Source organism: Martes martes, assembly GCF_963455335.1.
Source record: "Martes martes genome assembly, chromosome: 1".
Lineage (NCBI taxonomy): Eukaryota > Metazoa > Chordata > Mammalia > Carnivora > Mustelidae > Martes > Martes martes.
The window spans coordinates 121,101,945-121,124,419 of NC_137888.1; the positions used below are offsets into that span (position 1 = coordinate 121,101,945).

The 22,475-nt window shown below is 36.7% G+C and overlaps 1 protein-coding gene across 1 annotated transcript in view; it reads left to right on the plus strand.

The window, feature by feature from the left end:
* POLQ (DNA polymerase theta) overlaps window positions 1–22,475 on the plus strand; it is a 134,124-nt gene that overhangs the window by 28,222 nt on the left and 83,427 nt on the right. Inside the window, exons 13-15 of the mRNA XM_080819162.1 lie at window positions 17,011–17,204; window positions 18,777–18,901; window positions 20,165–20,408. Coding sequence (XP_080675288.1) covers window positions 17,011–17,204; window positions 18,777–18,901; window positions 20,165–20,408 — 563 coding nt within the window. The remainder of the gene's footprint in view (window positions 1–17,010; window positions 17,205–18,776; window positions 18,902–20,164; window positions 20,409–22,475) is intronic.

Sequence of the window (22,475 nt, forward strand, 5' to 3'; positions counted from 1 at the left end):
ATGAAGTATATACCTATCAATAATTACTTTAAATGTAAATGGCCTAAAATAATAAATATAAATGACCTAAATTCTCCAATCAAAAGACATAGAATGGTAGAATGGATTAAAAAAAAACAAAAACAAGACCGATCTATGTGCTCCTTAAAAGAGACTTACCTTAAACCTAAAGATGCATATAGACTGAAAGTTAAGGGATGGAAAAACATTCGCCATGCAAATGGAGGCGGGGGAAAAAAAGACCAGTGAACCCATACTTATATCCGACAAAATAGACCTTAAAACAAAGACTAATGAGACAAAGAAAGGCATTACATAATGATAAAGGGAACAATCCAACAAGAGGATATAACAATAGTAAATATTTTATTTTCTCTAACTATATCATAACAATACAGTATATGATACATATAGCATAAAATATTTGTCAATCAACTGTTTCTGTCATTGGTAAGGCTTTCTGTCAACAGTAGGCTATGAACAGTTAAGTTTTGGGGGAGTCAGAAGTTATATACAGATTTTCAACTAAACGAGCAGTTGGCACTCCAACCCCATATTGTTTAAGTATCATCTATACTCCATGATCCATGGACTGCAGAATGGATACTCTGTTAGCAGGCAGGAAGACAAATGTCTAGTACACCCTGTCAGAGCTCATGAGTGACCAGGTGCCTTATCTGCAGTAATTGGAAAGGAGTCTTTTTTTCTGAGTAGGTCTCAACATTGGGTTTAAAATAGTAAGTCATGTTTTGAACAGATTTGCTGTCATCTAGGCTTGCATTTAAAGAGCACAGACAGTAGATTTAGCATAATTCTTAAGGGGCTTAGGATTTTTGGAGTGGTAAATGAGCACTGACTTCAACTTCAAGTCTCCAGTTGCATAATCCCCTAATAAGAGTCATCCTGCTTGACTTCTTTCAGCATAAGGAATAGCATGGAGGACATTAGGAGAAGGAAGGGAAAAATGAAGGGGAGAAAGCAGAGCGGGGAGATGAACCATGAGAGACTGTGGACTCTGAGAAACAAACTGAGGGGAGAGGGGTGGGGGGAAATGGGTTGGCCCAGTGATGGGTATTAAGGAGGGTATGTATTGCATGGAGCAATGGGTGTTATATGTAAATAACGAATCTTGGAACACTACATCAAAACTAATGACGTACTGTATGGTGACTAACATAATAAAAAATTAAAAAAAGAGTCATCCTGTACTTTCAAGTTTTGAAGCCAGCTATTGAGTTCTTTCTAGCTGTGAAACTCCTAAATGGCTTCTACTTTCTAGTAGCTATTTTGTCTACATTGAAAATCTGTTGTTTGGTATATCCACATTTATTAATGATTTTAGCTAGATCTTCTGGGTAACTTGCTGCAGCTTACATCAGCACTTGCTGCTTCACCTTGCACTTTTATGTTATATTTAAACGTCTTCCCTTAAACCTCACGAAGCAACATCCACTAGCTTCCAAGTTCTCTTGGGTAGCTTCCTCACTTCTCTCAGCCTTCATAGAACAGGAGAGTTAGAGACTTGCCCAGGATTAGGCTTTGGCTTAAGGGAGTGTTGTGGCTGTTTTGATCTTCTATCCAGAGCACTGAAACTTTCTCCACATCAGTAATCAGGCTGTTTCACTTTTTTTTCATTTGTGTGTTTAGTGGAGTAGTTCTTTTAATTTAAAGGTTCAGGCACTTTTCCTTTGCTGTCACAGCTGGGCTAACAGAAGAGGACTATCTTTTGGCCTATCTCAGCTTTTGACATGCCTTTTTCTCTTCCTCCTCCTCCTTTTCCTTCTCCTTCTCTTTTTAAGATTTCATTCATTTTATTTGAGAGAGAGAGAGTGAGAGAGAAAGCAGGAGCAGGAGGGAGAGGGAGAAGCAGACTCCCCGCTGAACAGGGAGCCCGATGTTGGGCTCAATCCCAGGACCCTAAGATCATGACCTGAGCCAAAGACAGATGCTTAACTGACTGAGCCACACAGGTGTCCCTTGACATGCCTTCTTCACTAAGCTTATTGATTTCTAGCTTTTGATTTAAGAGATGTGGGACTTTTCCTTTCATTTGAACACATGGAGGCCATTGAAGGGTTATTAACTGGCCTAATTTAAATATCATTGTGTTTCAGGGAATAGGGAAACCCTAGGAGATGGAGAGAGGATAACAGCTGATCAGTGGAGTAGTCAGGTGACACATAATATTTATCAAGTTCACCATTTTATATGGGTGTTGTTAATGATACCTTAAGACAATTACAGTAGTAACATCAAAGTTCACTGAGCATAGATCACCATAACAAATATAATAATGGAAAAATTTGAAAATTTGAAATACTGTGAGAATTACCAAATGTGACCCAGAGACACAAAGTGAGCCAATGCTGTTGAAAAATGGTGCCGATAGACTTGCTCAAAGCAAGCCTGTCACAAAACTTTAACCTGTAAAAAAGACAATATCTGTGAAGCACAATAAAGTGAAGCACATAAAATAAGATATTCCTGTATCTTTTTTTGTTTTATAAATATTAGCAAGCAGATATGTATGTTCTTAATCTACCTTCTTTTTATACAGAAGATAGTATGCTATATACCTTTTTTGTACCATCTTTTTTTCTTAACAATATATTTTGGAAATCACTCCATATCAGTTCATGGAGATTTTTAATTCTTTTAAAAAATATCTGTATAACTCCACTGTGTGTATACCAGTATTCAGTCAATTCTCTGTTGATGGACATTTGGATTATTTCCAGTATCTTGTTATGGCAAGTGATGCTACAGTGAATAACTTTGGTGCATATATTGTTTAGTTTTGATGGGGGTGTATCTTTAGGAAAGACCCCCTAAAGTACAATTGCTGGATAAATTAAAAAGGCATATATAATTTTGGTTTTGCACAATTGCCCTCTGTAAGATTTCTATCATTTCCCAATTTTAACAGCACTATATGAGAGTATTTTTCCACAACCTGATGAATATATCATCAAGCTTTTGTACTTTTTAGTATAGTTTTAGTATATTTTAAAATATGAATGAAATGGAACATTTTTTCCATTTGTTAAAGGACAGTATGCTTCCCCCCACCCCCATGAATTGTCCATGTCTTTTGTTCATTTTTCTTTTGTGTTTTGATCTTTTTCTTAAGTTTTAAAGGTTATTTTATATATTCGGAAGAGTAGTGCTTTGTGCTATGAGTTGAAAGTATTTTTATCCTAGTTTTTTTATGTGGCTTTGATTATTTATTGTGTATTTTACCTCATATATTTTTTAAAGATTTTATTTATCTATTTGACAGAGAGAGAAAGAGAGAGAGAGAGAGGTCACAAGTAGGCAGAGATGCAGGCAGAGAGAGAGGGGAAAGCAGGCTCCCTGCTGAACAGAGAGCCTGATGTGGGGCTCAGTCCCAGGACCCTGAGATCATGACCTGGGCCAAAGGCAGAGGCTTAACCCACTGAGCCACCCAGGCACCCTTACCTCATATTTTTAAAAATTTAGTTGAATATGTGAGCTTTTGTATCAGTGAGAATTGCTTTTCTTGCTCTAAGATTATAAAGGAATTCTCTCACATTTCTTCAAGTAATTGAGTATGGTTCCCTTCTTTTGAATTATGTTCCTTTTGGAATTTATTCTAGTACAGTAGTCACTCCTTATCAGTGGGGAATACATTTCAAGACCACCAGTGGCTGACTGACATTCAGTACTGAACCCAGTTCGTATTTTGTTTTTTCCTATACCTATACCTATTATAAAGTTTAATTTATAAATTAGACATAGTAAGAGATTAACAACAATAGAGCAATTATAACATAATAAGCTTTATGAATGTGATCTTTCTCTCAAAATATGTTATTTACTGTACTCACCCTTCTTGTGATGATGTAAGATGATTAATTGCCTATGGAATGAGATGAAGTTAGGTGAATGCTATAGGCATTGTGATTTAGTGTGAAGCTACTACTGACCTTCTGATATATCATCATCATCTTGACCATTGTTAACTGTGGAGAACTAAAACCATGGAAAGTGATGTAAAGCATGTAACAGTTCTTAAGTTCTTTATATTGCAGAATAATATTCTGCTGTATGGATGTACTGCATGTTTTCATCAATTAATGGACATTTCATATATTTTTGATTTTTGGCTGTTATGAGTAATGCTGCTGTGAACATTCATCTACAAGGTTTTACATGGATATATGTTTCACATTCTCTTGGGTATATCCCTAGGAGTAGAATTGCTGGATTATATGGTAACTTTATTTTTAACATTTTGAGAGTTTCCAAACTCCTTAAAAGCATCTGGATAATACTACATTTCCACCAGCAGTGTACATGAGTTCCTATTCTTCACATCTTCTCCAATGCTTGTTTTTATTTCTCTTTTCGAATACATCCTGATGAGTATGTGGTGCTCTTTCATTATAGTTTGGACTTGCATTTCCTTAATGGGTAATGATGTTGAGCATCTTTTCATGTGTTTATTGATCATATGAATATCTTAGAAAAATATTCAGATCCTCTGCCATTTTAAAATCTTTTTTATTGTTGAAATAAGTATTTTTTATATACCATGGATACAAGTCTTTTTTCAGATATAAGATTTGGAAATATTTTCTTCCCTTCTGTGGGTTGTCTTCATGTTCTTGATAATGATTTTTGAAGCACAGAAGTTGTGAGTTTTGGTCAGTTCATCAACTTTTTTTTCTTTTGGTGTTATATCTGGAAATATACTATGTAACTCAGTGTCACAAGGATACACTCCTCTTTTCTTCTGTTTTACAGTTTTATCTTACATTGACACATATGATCCACTTGGACTGTTGTGACTGATGTATGATGAGAATCTAACTTCATTCCTTTGCATATACATATCCAGGTATCCCTGCTCCATTTGCTGAAAGTCCGCTAATTCTCTTGTCATCCTTGTAAAAAATCAATTGACTGTGAATGTGAGTGTTTACTTCTGGACTTTCAATTCTATTTCATTGATCTGTATTTATCCTTATGTTGATACTGTGTTGTTTTGATCACTGTAGCTTGGTAGTAAGTTTTGAAATCAGGAAATGTGAGCCCTTTAATTTTGTATTCTTGGAAAAAAATTTTATCCATTCTGGGTCACTAGCATTTCCTTATAAATTTTAGGATCATCTTGCCTATTCCTACAAAGAAACCAGCTTAATTTTGATAGGGATTGTGCAGAATTGGTAGGTCAAATTGGGAAATATCACCATCTTAACAATATTAAGTCTTCCAGTCCTTGTAGATAGGCTTTCTCTTTGATTTATTTAGGTCTTCAATATCTTTCAAAAATTTTTAGTTTCAGAGTACAAGTTTTGTATTTTTTTGTTAAGCTTATTGCTAAGCATTTTATTCTTTTACATGCTATCATAAATGGAATTTATTTCTTGATCACATTTACAGATTGTTTATTAAATTATACAGAAAAACATATTTTTTCTATATTGATCTTGTATCCTGTAACCTATTAAACTTGCTCATTAATTTTAATAGTATTTTTGTGCATTCCTTAGGATTTTCTATATACAAGATCATGCTATCTGCAAATAGAGATAGTTTTGCTTCTTCCTTTCCAATCTGGATGTCTTTTATTTATTTTTCTTTCTCCTAATTGACTTGGTTAGAATCTCCAGTAAAATACGGAATAGGAGTAGCAACAGCAGACATCTTTCTCTTGTTCCTTATCTTGGGGCAAAAGTACTCAGTTTTTCACCATTAGTCTTGGTGTTATTTGTGGGTTTTTTGCAGATGGCTTTTATCAGGTTGAGGAAGTTCCTTTCTATTACCAGTTTGTTGAGTGCTTTTATCATGAGAGGTTGTTAGATTTTGTCAAGTGTTTTTGCTGCATCTGTTGAGAGCATCATGTGGTTTTGTCCATTTTATTGATATAGTGTATTATATTAATTGATTTTCAGATATTAATCTTGGATTTTCTGGGCTAATCCCATTTAGTTATTTATAGAATACTCTTTATTTGTTCCTAGATTTGGTTTGCTAATGTTTTACTGAAGATTGTTTTACCTATATTTATTAGATATACTGTCTGTAGTTCTCTTTTCTCATGACGACTTTGTGTGGTTTCGAGGAAGGATTTGTGAAAGATTGCTGTTATTTCTAATTTAAACATTTGATAGATTTTACCAGTTAAGCTATTTGGGCCTGCACTTTTCTTTGGAGTAAGTTTATTGCTAATTCATCCTCTTTACTTGTAATAGATCTATTCATATCTTGTTTTTTCCTGAATCACTTGTGGTAGTTTGTATGTTTCCAGGAATTTGTTCATATCATCTATTGGTATTCAGTTCACATTATTTCCTTATAATTTCCCCCCCCACCACCTTTTTTTCCCCTCTGTACATTCACTAGTGGTGTCCCTTCTTTCATTTCTGAATTTAGTAATTTAAGTCTTCTCTCTTCATTTCTGGACCAGTCTAGCTAAAGGCTTTTCAATTTTGTTGCTCTTTTTAAAGCACTGTTAAAAGTGTTTAAACAAGGAGGTCATTAGACTGAGGTGATGCCCTGGTAGTTTACATAAGCAAACCAAAACTTCAGTCAGAGGCAGTGCACTCTAATCCAAGAAATTTAAACTTGAGAAAAACTAATCATAAACAGCTAATGAGGTTTCCCCAAATAAGGCAAGTGCTTAAGTTCTAACCAATCAAATATTTGCTTTGCTTTGCTTCACTTCAGTATTTTCTCTATAAAAACTTTGCTCTTCTCTCCTGTTAGTGGAGGGCTTCTAACCAATGACCTTTGTTTTGGCACTGTCCAATTCAAATTAATGTATGCTCAAATAAACTCTTGCAAAATTTTATGTGCTTCAGTTTGCCTTTTACCGGAATGAATTTTTTTTTAGTTGATTTTTCTTTCTTTTTTTTTTAACTTTCTACTTCATTGGTTTCTGCTCTTTATTATTTTGTTCCTTCTTCCTTTGGTTTTACTTTGTCCTTCTACTTGCAGGTGTCTTAATGCGGAAGATTAGGTATTGATTTGAGACCTTATTTATTTTTTTTTTAAGATTTTATTTATTTATTTGACAGACAGAGATCACAAGTAGGCAGAGAGACAGACAGAGAGAGGAGGAAGCAGGCTCCCTGCCGAGCAGAGAGCCCAATGTGGGGCTCGATCCCAGGACCCTGGGATCATGACCCGAGCCGAAGGCAGAGGCCTTAACCCACTGAGCCACCCAGGTGCCCCAAGACCTTATTTTTTTTAATATAGACATTTATAGCTATACATTTTCCTCAAAATACTACTTTCACTGCATCCGGTAATAAATTTGGTACATAATGTTTTCATTTGCTATATTCACTCATTTCAAGGTATTTTGCAATTTGTTATGATTTTTCCCTAACCCGTTGTTATTTAATAGTTTCTTGTTTAATTCCCACATTATAAATTTCCAGAATTTTTTGTCATTTATTTCTAATTTCATTCTGTTGTCAGGAAACACATGTGTAATTTTATTTTTAATATGTATTTTTAATATGTATTTTTAAATTTTTAAATTTAAATTTTAAATTTTAAATTTTTAAATTTTTTAAAATTTTTAAATTTTTTTAAAGACTGATTTTTTAAAAAGATTTTATTTAATTATTTGACAGAGAGAGATACAGTGAAAGAGGGGACACAGGCAGAGGGAGTGGGAGAGGGAGAAGCAGGCTTCCCGCCAAGCAGGGAGCCTGATGCAGGGCTCAGTCCCCAGCGCGCTGGGGTCATGACCTGAGCCACCCAGGCACCCCTGTTGTCTAATTTTAATAGAGACACAGACACACCCCCACACACATATATAAGTGTACACAAGTATATATTAAGTAATCTATACACCAAATCGGCTTGAACCTACAACCTTGAGATCAAGAGTCACACATTTCACTGATGAGCCAGCCAGGTACCCTTATACTTTTATATATTGAAGCTTGTTTTATTGCCTGAATATGGCAATATGCCTGGAGAATGTTCTGTGTGTTCAAGAAGAATGTGCACTCTTCTTGGATGGAGTTCTATAGATGTCTGTTACATCTAGTTGATTTAGATTGTTGTCTTAGAAGACTAAGTTGTTCTGCTTGGTTGTCCTCTCTGTTTTTGAAAGTTAGGGTATTTAAGTCTTCAACTATTATTTTTGAATTGTCAGTTTTTCTCTTCATTTCTTTCAAGTTTTGTTCATGTATTTTGGCACCCTGTATATATTTATAGCTGATTATATATACTTGATGGATTGATCCTTTTATCATTATAGAATGTTCCTCTTATTTCTATTAACATTTTTTAACATTCTATTTTATGTGATATTAGTATGGCCACTCCATGTTTATTATGGTTGTGGTTTGCATGATACTTTCCCTTTTCCCTTCCTTCTACTTTTGACCTATTTATATTTTTGTATCTATATTGTGTCTCTTACAGAAAACATAGTTGGATTCTGTTTTTTGATGTAGACTGTTAATCTACCTTTGGTTATTTAACCCTTTCACATTTAAAGTTATTAGTAACACAGAGTAACATCTGTGTTTTGTCTTTTTATTTTCTATATCTCTTATGTCCTTTTTGTTCTCCTGTACTTTTTTTTTTTTACTGATTTCTTTTGAATTAAGGGAATATTTCTTAATATAACATTTTAATGTATTTAAGTAATTTTTCTCTATTTTTTGGTTATTCCCAGTTGTTACTCAAGAGGTTACAATACAACTTAAAATTTATGGTAACTTAATTCCAGTGAGATATAGAAGCATAATTCTTGTATAGTGCTATTCTTTTTGTGTGCTATTACTGTTATACATGCACACCTGTAGGTGTCACATACCTAATAGTACATTGTTATTATTTATGTAATTTTATGTGTTTAAAGAAGGTGAGAAGAGAGAAAAATGTATATTTATAGAGTTTGTTTCATTAAAATTCTTAAGATTTGTATTTTTCTTTATTTGGTTCCTTGGATTTTAGTTACTATCTCTTGTCATTTCCTTGTTCCAATACAGTTTTGCTCTTTAACTCTAAAAAGAGCAAAGAGAACATTTATTTAAGTAAAAAATGAATTCATTAAGGAACAGCAGAGGAATTACAGTTTTTTGCATAGTCTCTATTGATATATCTTTGTATTTGCTCATTCTTCTGCCCACCTGCATCTAATGTTGAGCTCTATAGTGATTTCTTCAGTTATTATACTCTTCACCTCCAGGATTTCCATTTTTTTTTAAATCATTTCATTCCTTTTATTTTTATCCTCTACTTGATGAGACATTGTCGTCATACCTTTCTTTACTTCATTTAGCATGTTTTTCTTTTGTTCTTTGACCATATTTGTCTACTTTGAAGTCTGACATGCCCAACATCTGGAACCTCTCAAAGGTGTTTCTTTTGGAAGCTTTTAACCTTGTGACAACACTTTCCCGTTTCTTTGCATGTCTCATATTTTTTATTGTTGTTTTTGAGCCCTCGGTATTTTAGATAATACAGCGGTTATGAATATTGATTCCTCCTTTCCTTCCCTCCTTTTTCTCTTCTCTTGATTCTTTCTTGGAAATGAGAAAATATTTAAGATTGTACTTAGCTTCAGAATGTTGAGATTAATAAGTGTCTGATTAAAATTCTTTGAGTTTGTAGAATCCAGTTTGTATGCTCAGTAGTCTATTTTCTTTTGGTTATCAGTTATTTGTGAATAAATGAAATTTCCATATAAGCAGATGTTGTCACATTTAAAAATTTCTCCAAATGCTGAGGCCTTTGTTTTTTTTTTTTTCATTTTTTTAAATTTTATTTTCTAATGAGCACACACACAAAAGAAGAATAAGACCCCTGTTATAGGTTACATATATATTATTGAATTTAAAATAATTCTTTTTTTTTTTAAATTTTCAGCATAACAGTATTCGTTTTTTCACCACACCCAGTGCTCCATGCAATCTGTGCCCTCCCTAATCCCCATCACCTGGTTCCCCCAACCTCCCACCCCCCACCCCTTCAAAACCCTCAGATTGTTTTTCAGAGTCTGTAGTCTCTCATGGTTCACCTCCCCTTCCAATTTCCCTCAACTCCCTTCTCCTCTCCATCTCCCCTTGTCCTCTATATTATTTGTTATGCTCCACAAATAAGTGAAACCATATGATAATTGACTCTCTCTGTTTGATTTATTTCACTCAGCATAATCTCTTCCAGTCCTGTCCATGTTGCTACAAAAGTTAGGTATTCGTCCTTTCTGATGGAGGCATAATACTCCATAGTGTATATGGACCACATCTTCCTTATCCATTCATCCGTTGAAGGGCATCTTGGTTCTTTCCACAGTCTGGCGACCGTGGCCATTGCTGCTATACACATTGGGGTACAGATGGCCCTTCTTTTCACTACATCTGTATCTTTGGAGTAAATACCCTGTAGTGCAATTGCAGGGTCATAGGGAACCTCTATTTTTAATTTCCTGAGGAATCTCCACACTGTTTTCCAAAGTGGCTGCACCAGTTTGCATTCCCACCAACAGTGTAAGAGGGTTCCCCCTTCTCCACATCCTCTCTAACACACATTGTTTCCTGTCTTGCTAATTTTGGCCATTCTAACTGGTGTAAGGTGGTATCTCAATGTGGTTTTGATTTGAATCTCCCTGATGGCTAGTGATAATGAACATTTTTTCATGTGTCTGGTAGCCATTTGTATGTCTTCATTGGAGAAGTGTCTGTTCATATCTTCTGCCCATTTTTTAATATGATTGTCTGTTTTGTGTGTGTTGAGTTTGAGGAGTTCTTTATAGATCCTGGATATCAACCTTTTGTCTGTACTGTCATTTGCAAATATCTTCTCCCATTCCGTGGGTTGCCTCTTTGTTTTGTTGACTGTTTCTTTTGCTGTGCAGAAGCTTTTGATCTTGATGAAGTCCCAAAAGTTCATTTTCGCTTTTGTTTCCTTCGCCTTTGGAAACATATCTTGAAAGAAGTTGCTGTGGCTGATATCAAAGAGGTTACTGCCTATGTTCTCCTCGAGGATTCTGATGGATTCCTGTCTCACATTGAGGTCTTTTATCCATTTCGAGTTTATCTTTGTGTACGGTGTAAGAGAATGGTCGAGTTTCATTCTTCTACATATGGCTGTCCAGTTTTCCCAGCACCATTTATTGAAGAGACTGTCTTTTTTCCACTGGATATTTTTTCCTGTTTTGTCGAAGATTATTTGACCATAGAGTTGAGGGTCCATATCTGGGCTCTCTACTCTGTTCCACTGGTCCATGTGTCTGTTTTTATGCCAGTACCATGCTGTCTTGGTGATCACAGCTTTGTAGTAAAGCTTGAAATCAGGTAACGTGATGCCGCCAGTTTTATTTTTGTTTTTCAACATTTCCTTAGCAATTCGGGGTCTCTTCTGATACCATACAAATTTTAGGATTATTTGCTCCAGCTCTTTGAAAAATACTGGTGGAATTTTGATTGGAATGGCATTAAAAGTATAGATTGCTCTGGGCAGTATAGACATTTTAACGATGTTTATTCTTCCGATCCAAGAGCATGGAATGGTCTTCCATCTTTTTGTGTCTTCTTCAATTTCTTTTAGGAGTATTCTGTAGTTCCTCGAGTACAGATCTTTAACCTCTTTGGTTGGGTTTATTCCGAGGTATCTTATGGTTCTTGGTGCTATACTAAATGGAATCGATTCTCTAATTTGCCTTTCTGTATTTTCATTATTAGTGTATAAGAAAGCCACTGATTTCTGGACATTGACTTTGTATCCTGCCACATTACTGAATTGCTGTATGAGTTCTAGTAGTTTGGGGGTGGAGTCTTTCGGGTTTTCCATATAAAGAATCATGTCATCTGCGAAGAGAGAGAGAGTTTGACTTCTTCTTTGCCAATTTGAATACCTTTTATATCTCTTTGTTGTCTGATTGCTGTTGCTAGGACTTCTAATACAATGTTGAACAAGAGTGGTGAGAGTGGGCATCCTTGTCGTGTTCCTGATCTCAACAGGAAGGCTGCAAGCTTTTTCCCATTGAGGATGATATTTGCTGTGGGTCTTTCATAGATAGATTTGATGAGATTCAGGAATGTTCCCTCTATTCCTATACTTTGAAGCGTTTTAATCAGGAACGGATGCTGGATTTTGTCAAAAGCTTTTTCTGCATCAATTGATAGGATCATGTGGTTCTTCTCTCTTCTCTTCTTGATTTGTTCTATCACATTGATTGATTTGCGAATGTTGAACCATCCTTGTAACCCAGGGATGAATCCCACCTGGTCATGGTGGATAATCTTTTTAATGTGCTGTTGGATCCTGTTTGCTAGGATCTTGTTGAGAATCTTGGCATCCATATTCATCAGTGATATTGGTCTGAAATTCTCCTTTTTGGTAGGGTCTTTGCCTGGTTTGGGGATCAGGGTAATGCTGGCTTCATAAAAAGAGTCTGGAAGTTTTCCTTCTGCTTCCATTTTTTGAAACAGCTTCAGGAGAATAGGTGTTATTTCTTCTTTGAAAGTTTGATAGAATTCCCCAGGGAATCCATCGGGTCCTGGGCTCTTGTTTTTTGGGAAGTTTTTGATCACTGCTTCAATCTCGTTACTAGATATTGGTCTATTCAGGTTGTCAGTTTCTTCCTGGTTCAATTTTGGGAGTTTATAGTTTTCCAGGAATGCATCCATTTCATCTAGGTCGCTTAGCTTATTGGCATATAACTGTTGATAATAATTTCTGATGATTGTTTCTACTTCCTTGGTGTTAGTTGTGATCTCTCCCTTTTCATTCATAATTTTATTAATTTGGGCTTTCTCTCTTTTCTTTTGGATTAGTGTGGCCAATGGTTTATCGATCTTATTGATTCTTTCAAAAAACCAGTTTCTAGTTTCATTGATACGTTCTACTGTATCTCTGGTTTCTACCTCATTGATCTCTGCTCTAATCTTGATTATTTCCCTTCTTACGTGTGGGGTTGGTTTCATTTGTTCTTGATTCTCCAGTTCTTTAAGGTGTAGAGACAGCTGGTGTATTCTGGATTTTTCAATTTTTTTGAGGGAGGCTTGGATGGCTATGTATTTCCCCCTTAGGACCGCCTTTGCTGTATCCCATAGGTTTTGGAGTGAAGTGTCTTCATTCTCATTGGTTTCCATAAATTGTTTAAGTTCTTCTTTGATCTCCTGGTTGATCCAAGCATTATTAAGCTAGGTGGTCTTTAGCTTCCAGGTGTTTGAGTTCCTTCTGAAATTTTCCTTGTGATTGAGCTCCAGTTTCAAAACATTGTGATCTGAGAATATGCAGGGAATAATCTCAGTCTTTTGGTATCGGTTGAGCCCTGATTTGTGACCCAGTATGTGGTCTATTCTGGAGAAGGTTCCATGTGCACTTGAGAAGAATGAGTATTCTGTTGTTTTAGGGTGGAATGTTCTGTATATATCTATGAGGTCCATCTGGTCCAATGTGTCATTCAGTGCTCTTATTTCTTTATTGATTTTCTGCTTCGATGATCTATTTCTGAGAGAGGCATATTAAGATCTCCTACTATTAATGTATTCATATCAATATGACTCTTTATCTTGATTAATAGTTTTCTTATGTAATTGGCTGCTCCCATATTGGGGGCGTAGATATTTACAATTGTTAGATCATCTTGATGGATAGTCCCTTTAAGAATTATGTAGTGTCCTTCTGTATCTCTGACTACCGTCTTTAGTTTAAAATCTAATTTATCTGATATGAGAATCACTACCCCGGCCTTCTTTTGAGGCCCATTGGCATGAAAGATGCTTCTCCATCCCTTCACTTTCAGTCTGGGTGTATCTTTAGGTTCAAAATGGGTCTCTTGTAGACAACATATGGATGGGTCCTGTCGTTTTATCCAATCTGCAACCCTGTGTCGTTTTATGGGCGCATTTAGGCCATTCACATTGAGAGTGATTATTGAGAGATACGTTTTTATTGACATTGTGTTATCTTTGATGTCTTTCTTTCTGTCGATTGTCTCTATATTTCTGTTCAATGCTATTCTTAGGGTTTTTCCTCTTTTATAGAACCCCCCTTAATATTTCCTGCAGTGTCGGCTTGGTGGTTGCATAGTCTTTTAAGCCTTGCCGGTCTTGGAAACTCTTTATCTCTCCATCCATTTTGAATGTCAGTCTTGCTGGATAAAGTATTCTTGGCTGCATGTTCTTCTCATTTAGTGCCCTGAATATATCTTGCCAGCCCTTTCTGGCTTGCCAGGTCTCTGTGGACAGGTCTGACGTTATTCTGATGGGCTTTCCTCTGTATGTAAGGAGCTTCTTTGTCCTAGCAGCTTTCAAGAGATTGTATCTACAATTATGATTCCTCAATTTTACTATGAGGTGCCTGGATTTTTTTTGAAATTTATAATCTTGGGGGGAGACCTTTCTGCTTCTAGTACATGAACATTTGTTCCATTTGCAAGATTGGGAAATTTTTCATGAAGAACTTGTTCCACTATATCTTCTAGACTTCTTTCTTTCTCCTCCCCTTCAGGGATTCCAATAATTCTGACGTTGGAACGTTTCATGGCATCATTTATTTCCCTGATTCTGTTTTTGTGGCTTCTAAGCTGTTTGTTCCAGGCTTCCTCCTGATCCTTTCTCTCTATCTGTTTGTCCTCCAGATCACTAATTCTATCTTCTGTCTCAGTTACCCTAGCTTTTAGAGAATTTAGATTAGATTGGAACTCATTGAGAGTTGTGTGAACCTCATCCCTGGTGGCCTTCAGCTCTGCCCTAACATTATGAACATCATCCCTGGTCGCTTTCAGTTTTGCCTTAATCAATTTCGTTTGGTCATCCATGGCTTTCTCCAGCCTATCTATTGCCTGGATAATTGTTAGCCTGAATTCTCTTTCCGACATATTGTCTATGTTGATAGCCATTAGCTCTGTTGCGGAAGGCCCATCCTCTGTATTTTTCTTCTGTTGGGGATTCCTCCTCCTAGTCATTTTGGTGAGAGATGACTGGACAGATGTAGCTGGATGTATCGACCGTGGTGCAGTCAAGGTGCACCCTGGAACACTTCTGAGCACTCAGGATTCCCCACCCAAACGAGAGAAAAAAGAAAAAGAAAAAAGAGAGAGAGAGACAGGAAAAAAAGGGAAGATAAAAGAGAAGGTTCAGCCCAAATGGGCCCCAGGGTAAGATTTATGACGTATACAAACAAAAACAGACAAACAAAAAGACTGATAAAAGTATATGACGAGAGAAAAAATATATATATAGGCAAAAAAAGTAAGAACCTCGTCAAAAAGAACCCCAAGTATAATATTTATATACTATCAGGACAAACATAAATACACATAGACACTGGCAGAAGAAAAAGATGGGAGCATGGTTATAGATTTTCAGTGTGGGCGAGGAAGGTTATTTTGATTCTTCCTGTATGTTATCTTGATATCTTTGTTAAAGGACTCAACTTTCCTAAGATAAAAGGGGGATTAAAAATTGGTTTACCTATAAGGGTAGCATTGATTGGAGAAAGGGGGTTACCTTGAAGTTTAACTCTATATGAATATTAGAAAATAAAAATAAAAAAGGAATAAACTGGACTAAACTAAACTAAATTTTTTTTTTAAAATTAAAAAAATAAAAGCAAAAGAAAAACACATGTGTATGTATCAAAAAATTCAGGTTAGAAGTTTATTATGGAATTTGATGTACTGGACATCTCACTGTGATGGTAAATAGGTAAAAAAAATTATCTATATAAAAAAAGAAAAAAAAATGAACCAGAATAGTGGGAATGAGTTAAAAGTAAAAGTTGTATCTATGAAGTAGTGGTGGTTGTTCTCTTGTAGTCTTTTTTTTTTTTTTCCTTTCCTGATTTGTTTTCTGGGGGAGGGGGCTGCCACGTGGGTTTTCAGTCAGTGATGTTCCCTGAGTTAAGTCCTCCAGCCCCCCTCAAGGGGGTGGGCTCTGAGGAAAACAGTTTTTTCAGGCTTTTGTTCTCTGGAGGTTTTTATGTTTGTTCACTTCTTTTCTCTCGCCTTGACAGCTTTTGATGGTTTTTGGAGGTTTAGAGGAAAACAAACTGCACCCCGACCTCCCTCTCAGAGAGAAGCCTCAGTCTGCTCCCCTGCAGGTGCTGCAGCTGCTGGGCCGCTGGCAGAGCAGGTTCTGAGTCTCGGTCCCTGGGGAGGCACGATTTCCTGCTTGTATGCAAAACCACAGCAGCGGAGGCTGTCTGGGCAGCTCCAGACGGCCAGAGAGGTTCCAAGCAGCAATCGCACACTGAGATTTTCCCGCTGGCCGGGGCTGGGACTGCCTGGTCTTTCCAGGTCTAAGGGTGCAGGGCCTGCATGCACCTCTCCCAGGGGAGGTTGTGGGGTGCGGGACAGCGGGGGTCCCAGAGCACCAGGCTGGGCGTTCGTGCACCTCTCTCAGGGGAGGGTGAGGCGCACGTGCGCATGTATCTCAGGCAAGGTGCACTTTCTGCCGTCTGGTGTGGCTCCCAGCCCCTCACGGGAGCCGGACTCCACTCATTCTCGGGCGCGCTGGCGGCTCAGGGACCAAGACCTGGTTTCTCTGCCGCACTCTCTGGCTCAGCGCCAGGGGAGGCTGTCCTGGGTCTGGGGACTTAAGCCCCTGTCCCTAGCCGCCCCAATTCCCACAATTTCCCCCCGCGATCCTTTGCTCTTTTGAGTGCTTTCAACCAGACTCCAAGTTAATGCTGGTCCCCAGACGGAGGGCACTCTTGTATTGGGGTATTATTTTCCAATCGGTCGCCTCTGGTGGCTCCCTCCCCCTTTTGTTTATCTTCCGATATCAGTCCGACGTTCCCACTCCACTTTACCTGCCCACTGGCGTCTTCTGCCCCCCGTAGAGATCCAGACGTGTATAATTCTGGTCTCAGGCTGATTTCATGGGTGATCGGAGTTCTTTGGTAGGTAATCAGCTCACTTTAGGGTACAGGTTGAAAAGGCGCCTCCTCCTACTTCCCCGCCATCTTGTCCTGAGGCCTTTGTTTTTAATATAAAGTTTATATTTATAGTTTTATTTCTTTTGTAATGCAATAATTTAGCTAATGAATCATGTTTCTTCCCTTTAGGTTACGCCTATGTTTGAGGATTGGACTACTATTGATTGGTATCGATTTTTCTGTTTATGGGAGAAATTGCCAACTTCTATGAAACGGGTGGCAGAGCTGGTGGGAATTGAAGAAGGGTTCTTGGCTCGCTGTGTGAAAGGAAAAGTTGTAGCCAGAACTGAGAGACAGCATCGCCAGATGGCCATCCATAAAAGGTAAATACCAAGAAGCCTTGACTGTCCAGTATTTAATACAGTTTTAGATATATAGTAGTTGTTGAGTTTATTATAGTCACTTTCATTATTATTAAAATAAAAGTTTTAGGGGTGCCTGGGTTGCTCAGTCAGTAAGTTTCTGCCTTTGGCTCAGGTCATGATCCCAGAGTCTTGGGATGGAGCCCCGTATCAGGCTCCCTACTCAGTGGGGAGTCTGATTCCCCTTCTTCCTCTTCCTCTCCCCTGGTTTGTGCTCTTTCTCATGCACTCTCTCTCAAATAAATAAAATCTTTTTAAAAAAAGAAATAAGATCAAAGTTATGGCTGAATAAATTGTCATTTTCTTGTATTCACTGAATTTATCAATATTTCAGATTCTCCTTTAACACTTGTTTAGAAGCCATTATAGATGAAGACCTTTTAAAATAAAACATTTAAGGGACACCTGGGTGTCTCAGTCACTTAGGTGTCTGTCTTCAGCTTAGGTCATGATCCCAGAATTCTGGGATCATGCCCCACATCTGACTCTGCTCAGTGGGGAGCCTGTTTCTCCCTCTTTCTCTGCCTGCTGCTTCCCCTGCTTGTGCTCTCTTTCTCTCTCTCTGTCAAAATAAATAAAAACAAAATCTTAAAAAAATAAAGTAGAACATTTATTTTATTTACTTAAATATGTGAATTAGAACTGACAACTTAGAGCAGCTTCATCTGAGGATATGCTTTGTTTTTATTTATTTATTTATTTATTTATTTATTTATTTATTTAATTTTTTATTTTTTAAAGATTTTATTTATTTATTTGACAGACAGAGATCACAAGTAGGCAGAGAGGCAGGCAGAGAGGAGGAAGCAGGTTCCCTGCCGAGCAGAGAGCCCGATGTGGGGCTCGATCCCAGGACCCTGGGATCATGACCTGAGCCGAAGGCAGAGGCTTTAACCCACTGAGCCACCCAGGCGCCCCTGAGGATATGCTTTGTATCATTATTATAAATGATTGATTGTTACCATGGAAGAGTGAATTAAAAGATTCAGATGGGGAAATTGAATCATTTACCTTCTTTGAAATATAATAAAATTATTTTTCTTAATGGTAGTCTCTAGTAAATTATTTACTACATAAGTGTAAATTTTGTTAGGATTTATATACTTGGATTATTTCTGGTACTATTGCCATTCAAGTCAATACTGGTTTTTATTTTCAAATTCTGTCATTTTTTTGATATATGAATAGGTGGTCATATAACTGTGTATCAGATATTCTTTTAAATTTTTTGTGCCATTCTATTTCTTGAACTAAGTCTTATTTCTTGAAATTAGTTAGCAATATTAAAATATGGAGGAGATCTTTTTGTTATATAAATATTCGTTCCTTGCTATGCTATAGTACTAATGTATGTCAGAATTTATTCGATAAATATTGATCTCAGTCTTTGTTCACTAATCCTATATCCTATTAGGAATCTTCTCAGACTGTATAAATCCTCTCTTGCCTTTTTGCTTCTTTCTTGTTTCTTAGCATATGTTGTATCTTCATTGTAGACCTCTCTTACCATACTTATGGTGATTTACTTTCCAGGTTTTTTACCAGTCTTGTGCTATTAGATTTAATCAGTGAAGTTCCCTTAAAGGAAATTAACCGGAAATACGGATGCAGTCGTGGACAGATTCAATCTTTACAACAGTCAGCTGCTGTTTATGCAGGTCAGTTAAACAGGGTTTCCACATTTATTTGAGACTCTGTGGTTTAAGATCAACTTAAGATTACTTTTTTTTTTTTCAAATTCCATTTTATTTTAGGCTTCTCTAAAAGTGAGGGGATCATGGGAAGCTGTAATTGTCATCATAATACCTAAAACTATGGCATCCCTAGGTTTAGTTATCCTGCTCCAGAGGATTGGCAGCTAGTGGAGTAGTTGGACCTTTGTCCCCTTCTCTTGCTTAGCAACTGCTGACCATCCTCCTTTCTGTTTGTTTGTTTGTTTTTTTCCATTTTCCCTATTACAAGAAGAAATAGACACAAAGTTGTCAACAGTTTCCATTTTGTCATCAAGTTACTGGTTAATATTTGTTATTGACTAGGAGGATGGCAAATGGAGAGGGATTTCTGGATTTCTCTTGGACTGTTCTAAATATCTCTTCTCTAGGAAAGGACTGGTCTCTCCTTAATAAATCTAAACTCCTATCTCTAAGCAAGGCAAACAGGGAAGTTCTGGGTCTAGTTTTACCAAGAAATCCTTATAGGCCCTTAGGAAGGAAACCGTGGGCTGCTGGAAAAGTATGTGCTGTATATGTGTAAAAAGTGTCATTGTGAAGGTGTGTGCATATGTGAGCATATTGAGGAAAAGATGGGAGGAGAATGTCATAAAAAGGGAGAGATTCTTCAACTCATTGGCATGAAAGATCTCAAATTGCCTGTGGGGCTAATGTTTTCATAGGGAAGTGATTTTCTTAATGACTTGGCATTGGCTCTTCTGGCCTCTGTATTTCTTGGGGAATAGCTATTGAGCTGGACAGCCTTTCCTTGATGAAAATATCAATGGGAGCTTCACTTTTTGTACTCCTCTCAGCACTTGAATATTTAAATTAGCTCTATTTTTCTGTAGTTGAAAAGAGTCCCTCACCTGTTTTTAAGAGTTCTCTCTTAAAAGAAAGTAAGGAAGAGAGGAATGAGAAGTGGGGACTTTTTGTTTGTTTTGTGTTAACATGCTCTACCTCAGTTGTTTCAAATATAAAGTTCATCATTAAGAATAAATGAGATGACATTTAATGTGTGTAGCCCATCTGTTGACCAGTTAGCTAGGTTTTTAACATGTGTCTACTATCCTGTTACTTATACTTTTTGACTCTCAAACTTTACAATTCTGCAGGTAAACAAACAACACAACAAAACAAAAGTAAATCTAAAGAAATAGAGAATTATCTATAAAGAATTTTAATTCAATAAATATTCTATGATTATTCTAGGGATGATTACAGTATTTTCCAACCGCCTGGGCTGGCACAACATGGAACTACTACTTTCTCAATTTCAGAAGCGTCTTACATTTGGCATCCAGAGGGAGCTATGTGACCTGGTCCGGGTGTCCTTACTTAATGCACAGAGAGCCAGGTTCCTCTATGCTTCTGGTTTTCTTACTGTGGCAGATCTTGCCAGAGCAAATATTGCGGAGGTGGAGACTGTTCTGAAAAATGCTGTTCCTTTTAAGAGGTAAGAAATTCCGCCAAGTAGTTATTAAATGAAAGATCATTTTGTAAATAATAGATAGAAAATGTGCTAAAATATTTTTTGTTAGATAGTATCATGACGTACATGGTGTCAATGGAAGAAAATGAGACTGCTTTTTCTTCCTTCGAATTACTGTCATTTTGTGTGTGTATGTATATTTTTAAAATTGAAGTATAGGTGACCCACAATATTTTATTAGTTACAGCTGTACAGTATAGTGATGTGAAAAGTCCGTATGTTATGCTCCACTCAGCACTAGTGGAGCTACTATCTTTCACCATAAAATGCTATTGAATACCACTGACTATATTCCCCATACTGTACATTTTATCCCTGTGACTTAATCATTCAATAACTGAAAGCCTCTCTCACTCCCCTTCACTCATTTTGTCTGTTGCCCTCCCCCTCCCCTCTGGCAACCATCAGTGTGTTCTCTGTATTTATGGGCCTATTTTTGCTTTTGGTTTGTTTTGTTTTTTACATTCCACATCTAAGCGAAATCCTATGGTATTTGTCTTTCTCAGTCTGCTTTACTTCACTTGGCATAATACCCTCTAGGTTTATCCATGTTGTCAAAAATGGCAAGATCTCATATTTTTTATGGTGGAGTAATATTTCATCATAGATAGGAATCATTGATAGATATCATAAATAGATTGGTCGATTGATTTTTATATGTTTGTTATCCATCATACATATATATACATATATATATTATATATGGACACTTGGGTTTTCCCCCATATCTTGGCTGTTGTAAATAATGCTGCAATAAACATTGAGGTGCATACATTTTTTCAAATTAGTGTTTTTGTTTTCTTTAGGTCAATATCCAGTAGCGGGGTTACTGGATTGTATGGTATTTTTATTTTAATTAAAAACAACAACAACAACATGCTGTTTTCCACAGTGGCTGGTCCAATTTACTTTCCCACCAATAGTGCACAGGGGTTCCTTTTTCTCCACATCTTCACCAACATTTGTTTATTTCTTGTCTTTTTGATTCTAGGTGTTCTGAAATGTGTAAGGTGATATCTCATTGTGGTTTTGGTTTGATTTCCTCAATGATTAGTGATGTCAAGTAACTTTTCATGTGTCTGTTTGCCATCTTTATGTCTTCTTTGGAAAAAATGTCTATTTAGGTCCTCTGTCCATTTTTATTTTTATTTTTTATTTATTTATTTTTTTAAAGATTTTTAATTTATTTATTTTGACAGAGAGAAATCACAAGTAGACAGAGAGGCAGGCAGAGAGAGAGGTGGGGAAGCAGGCTCCCCGCTGAGCAGGGAGCCCGATGCGGGGCTCGATCCCAGGATTCTGGGATCATGACCTGAGCCGAAGGCAGAGTCTTTAACCCACTGAGCCACCCAGGCGTCCCCTCTCTGTCCATTTTTAAAAAGATTATTTGTTTTTTTGGTGTTGAGTCATATAAATTCTTTATACTGTTAACCCGTTATTGGATATATCATTTGTGGATATGTTCACCCATTCAATAGGTTACCTTTCCATTTTGTTGAGTCTTTCACTCACTGCGTAAAAGCTTTTTATTTTGGTATAGTACCAAAAGTTTATTTTTGTTTTTGTTTCTCTTGTGAGAGGAGACATATGTAAAAAAATGTTGCTAAGGCCAATGTTAAAGAAATTACTACGTACATTTTCTTCTAGGAATTTTATGATTTTGGGTCTCACACTTACGTCTTTAATCCATTTTGAATTTATTTTTGTATGGTGTAAGAAGTGATTCATTCTTTTGCATGGAGATGTCTAATTTCCCCTGCATCATTTATTGATGAGATTGTCATTTCCCATTACATATTCTTACCTCCTTTGTCATAGATTAATTCACTATATAAGCATGGGTTTATTTTGGGCTCTGTATTCTGTTTCATTGATCTATATGTCTGTTTTTGTGTCAGTACCATACTATTTTCATTACTACAGCTTTGTAGTTTATCTTGGAATCTAGGATTGTGATACCTCCAGCTTTGTTCTTCTTTCTCAAGATTGCTTTGGGTATTTAGGGTGTTTTGTGGTTTCATTCAAATTTTA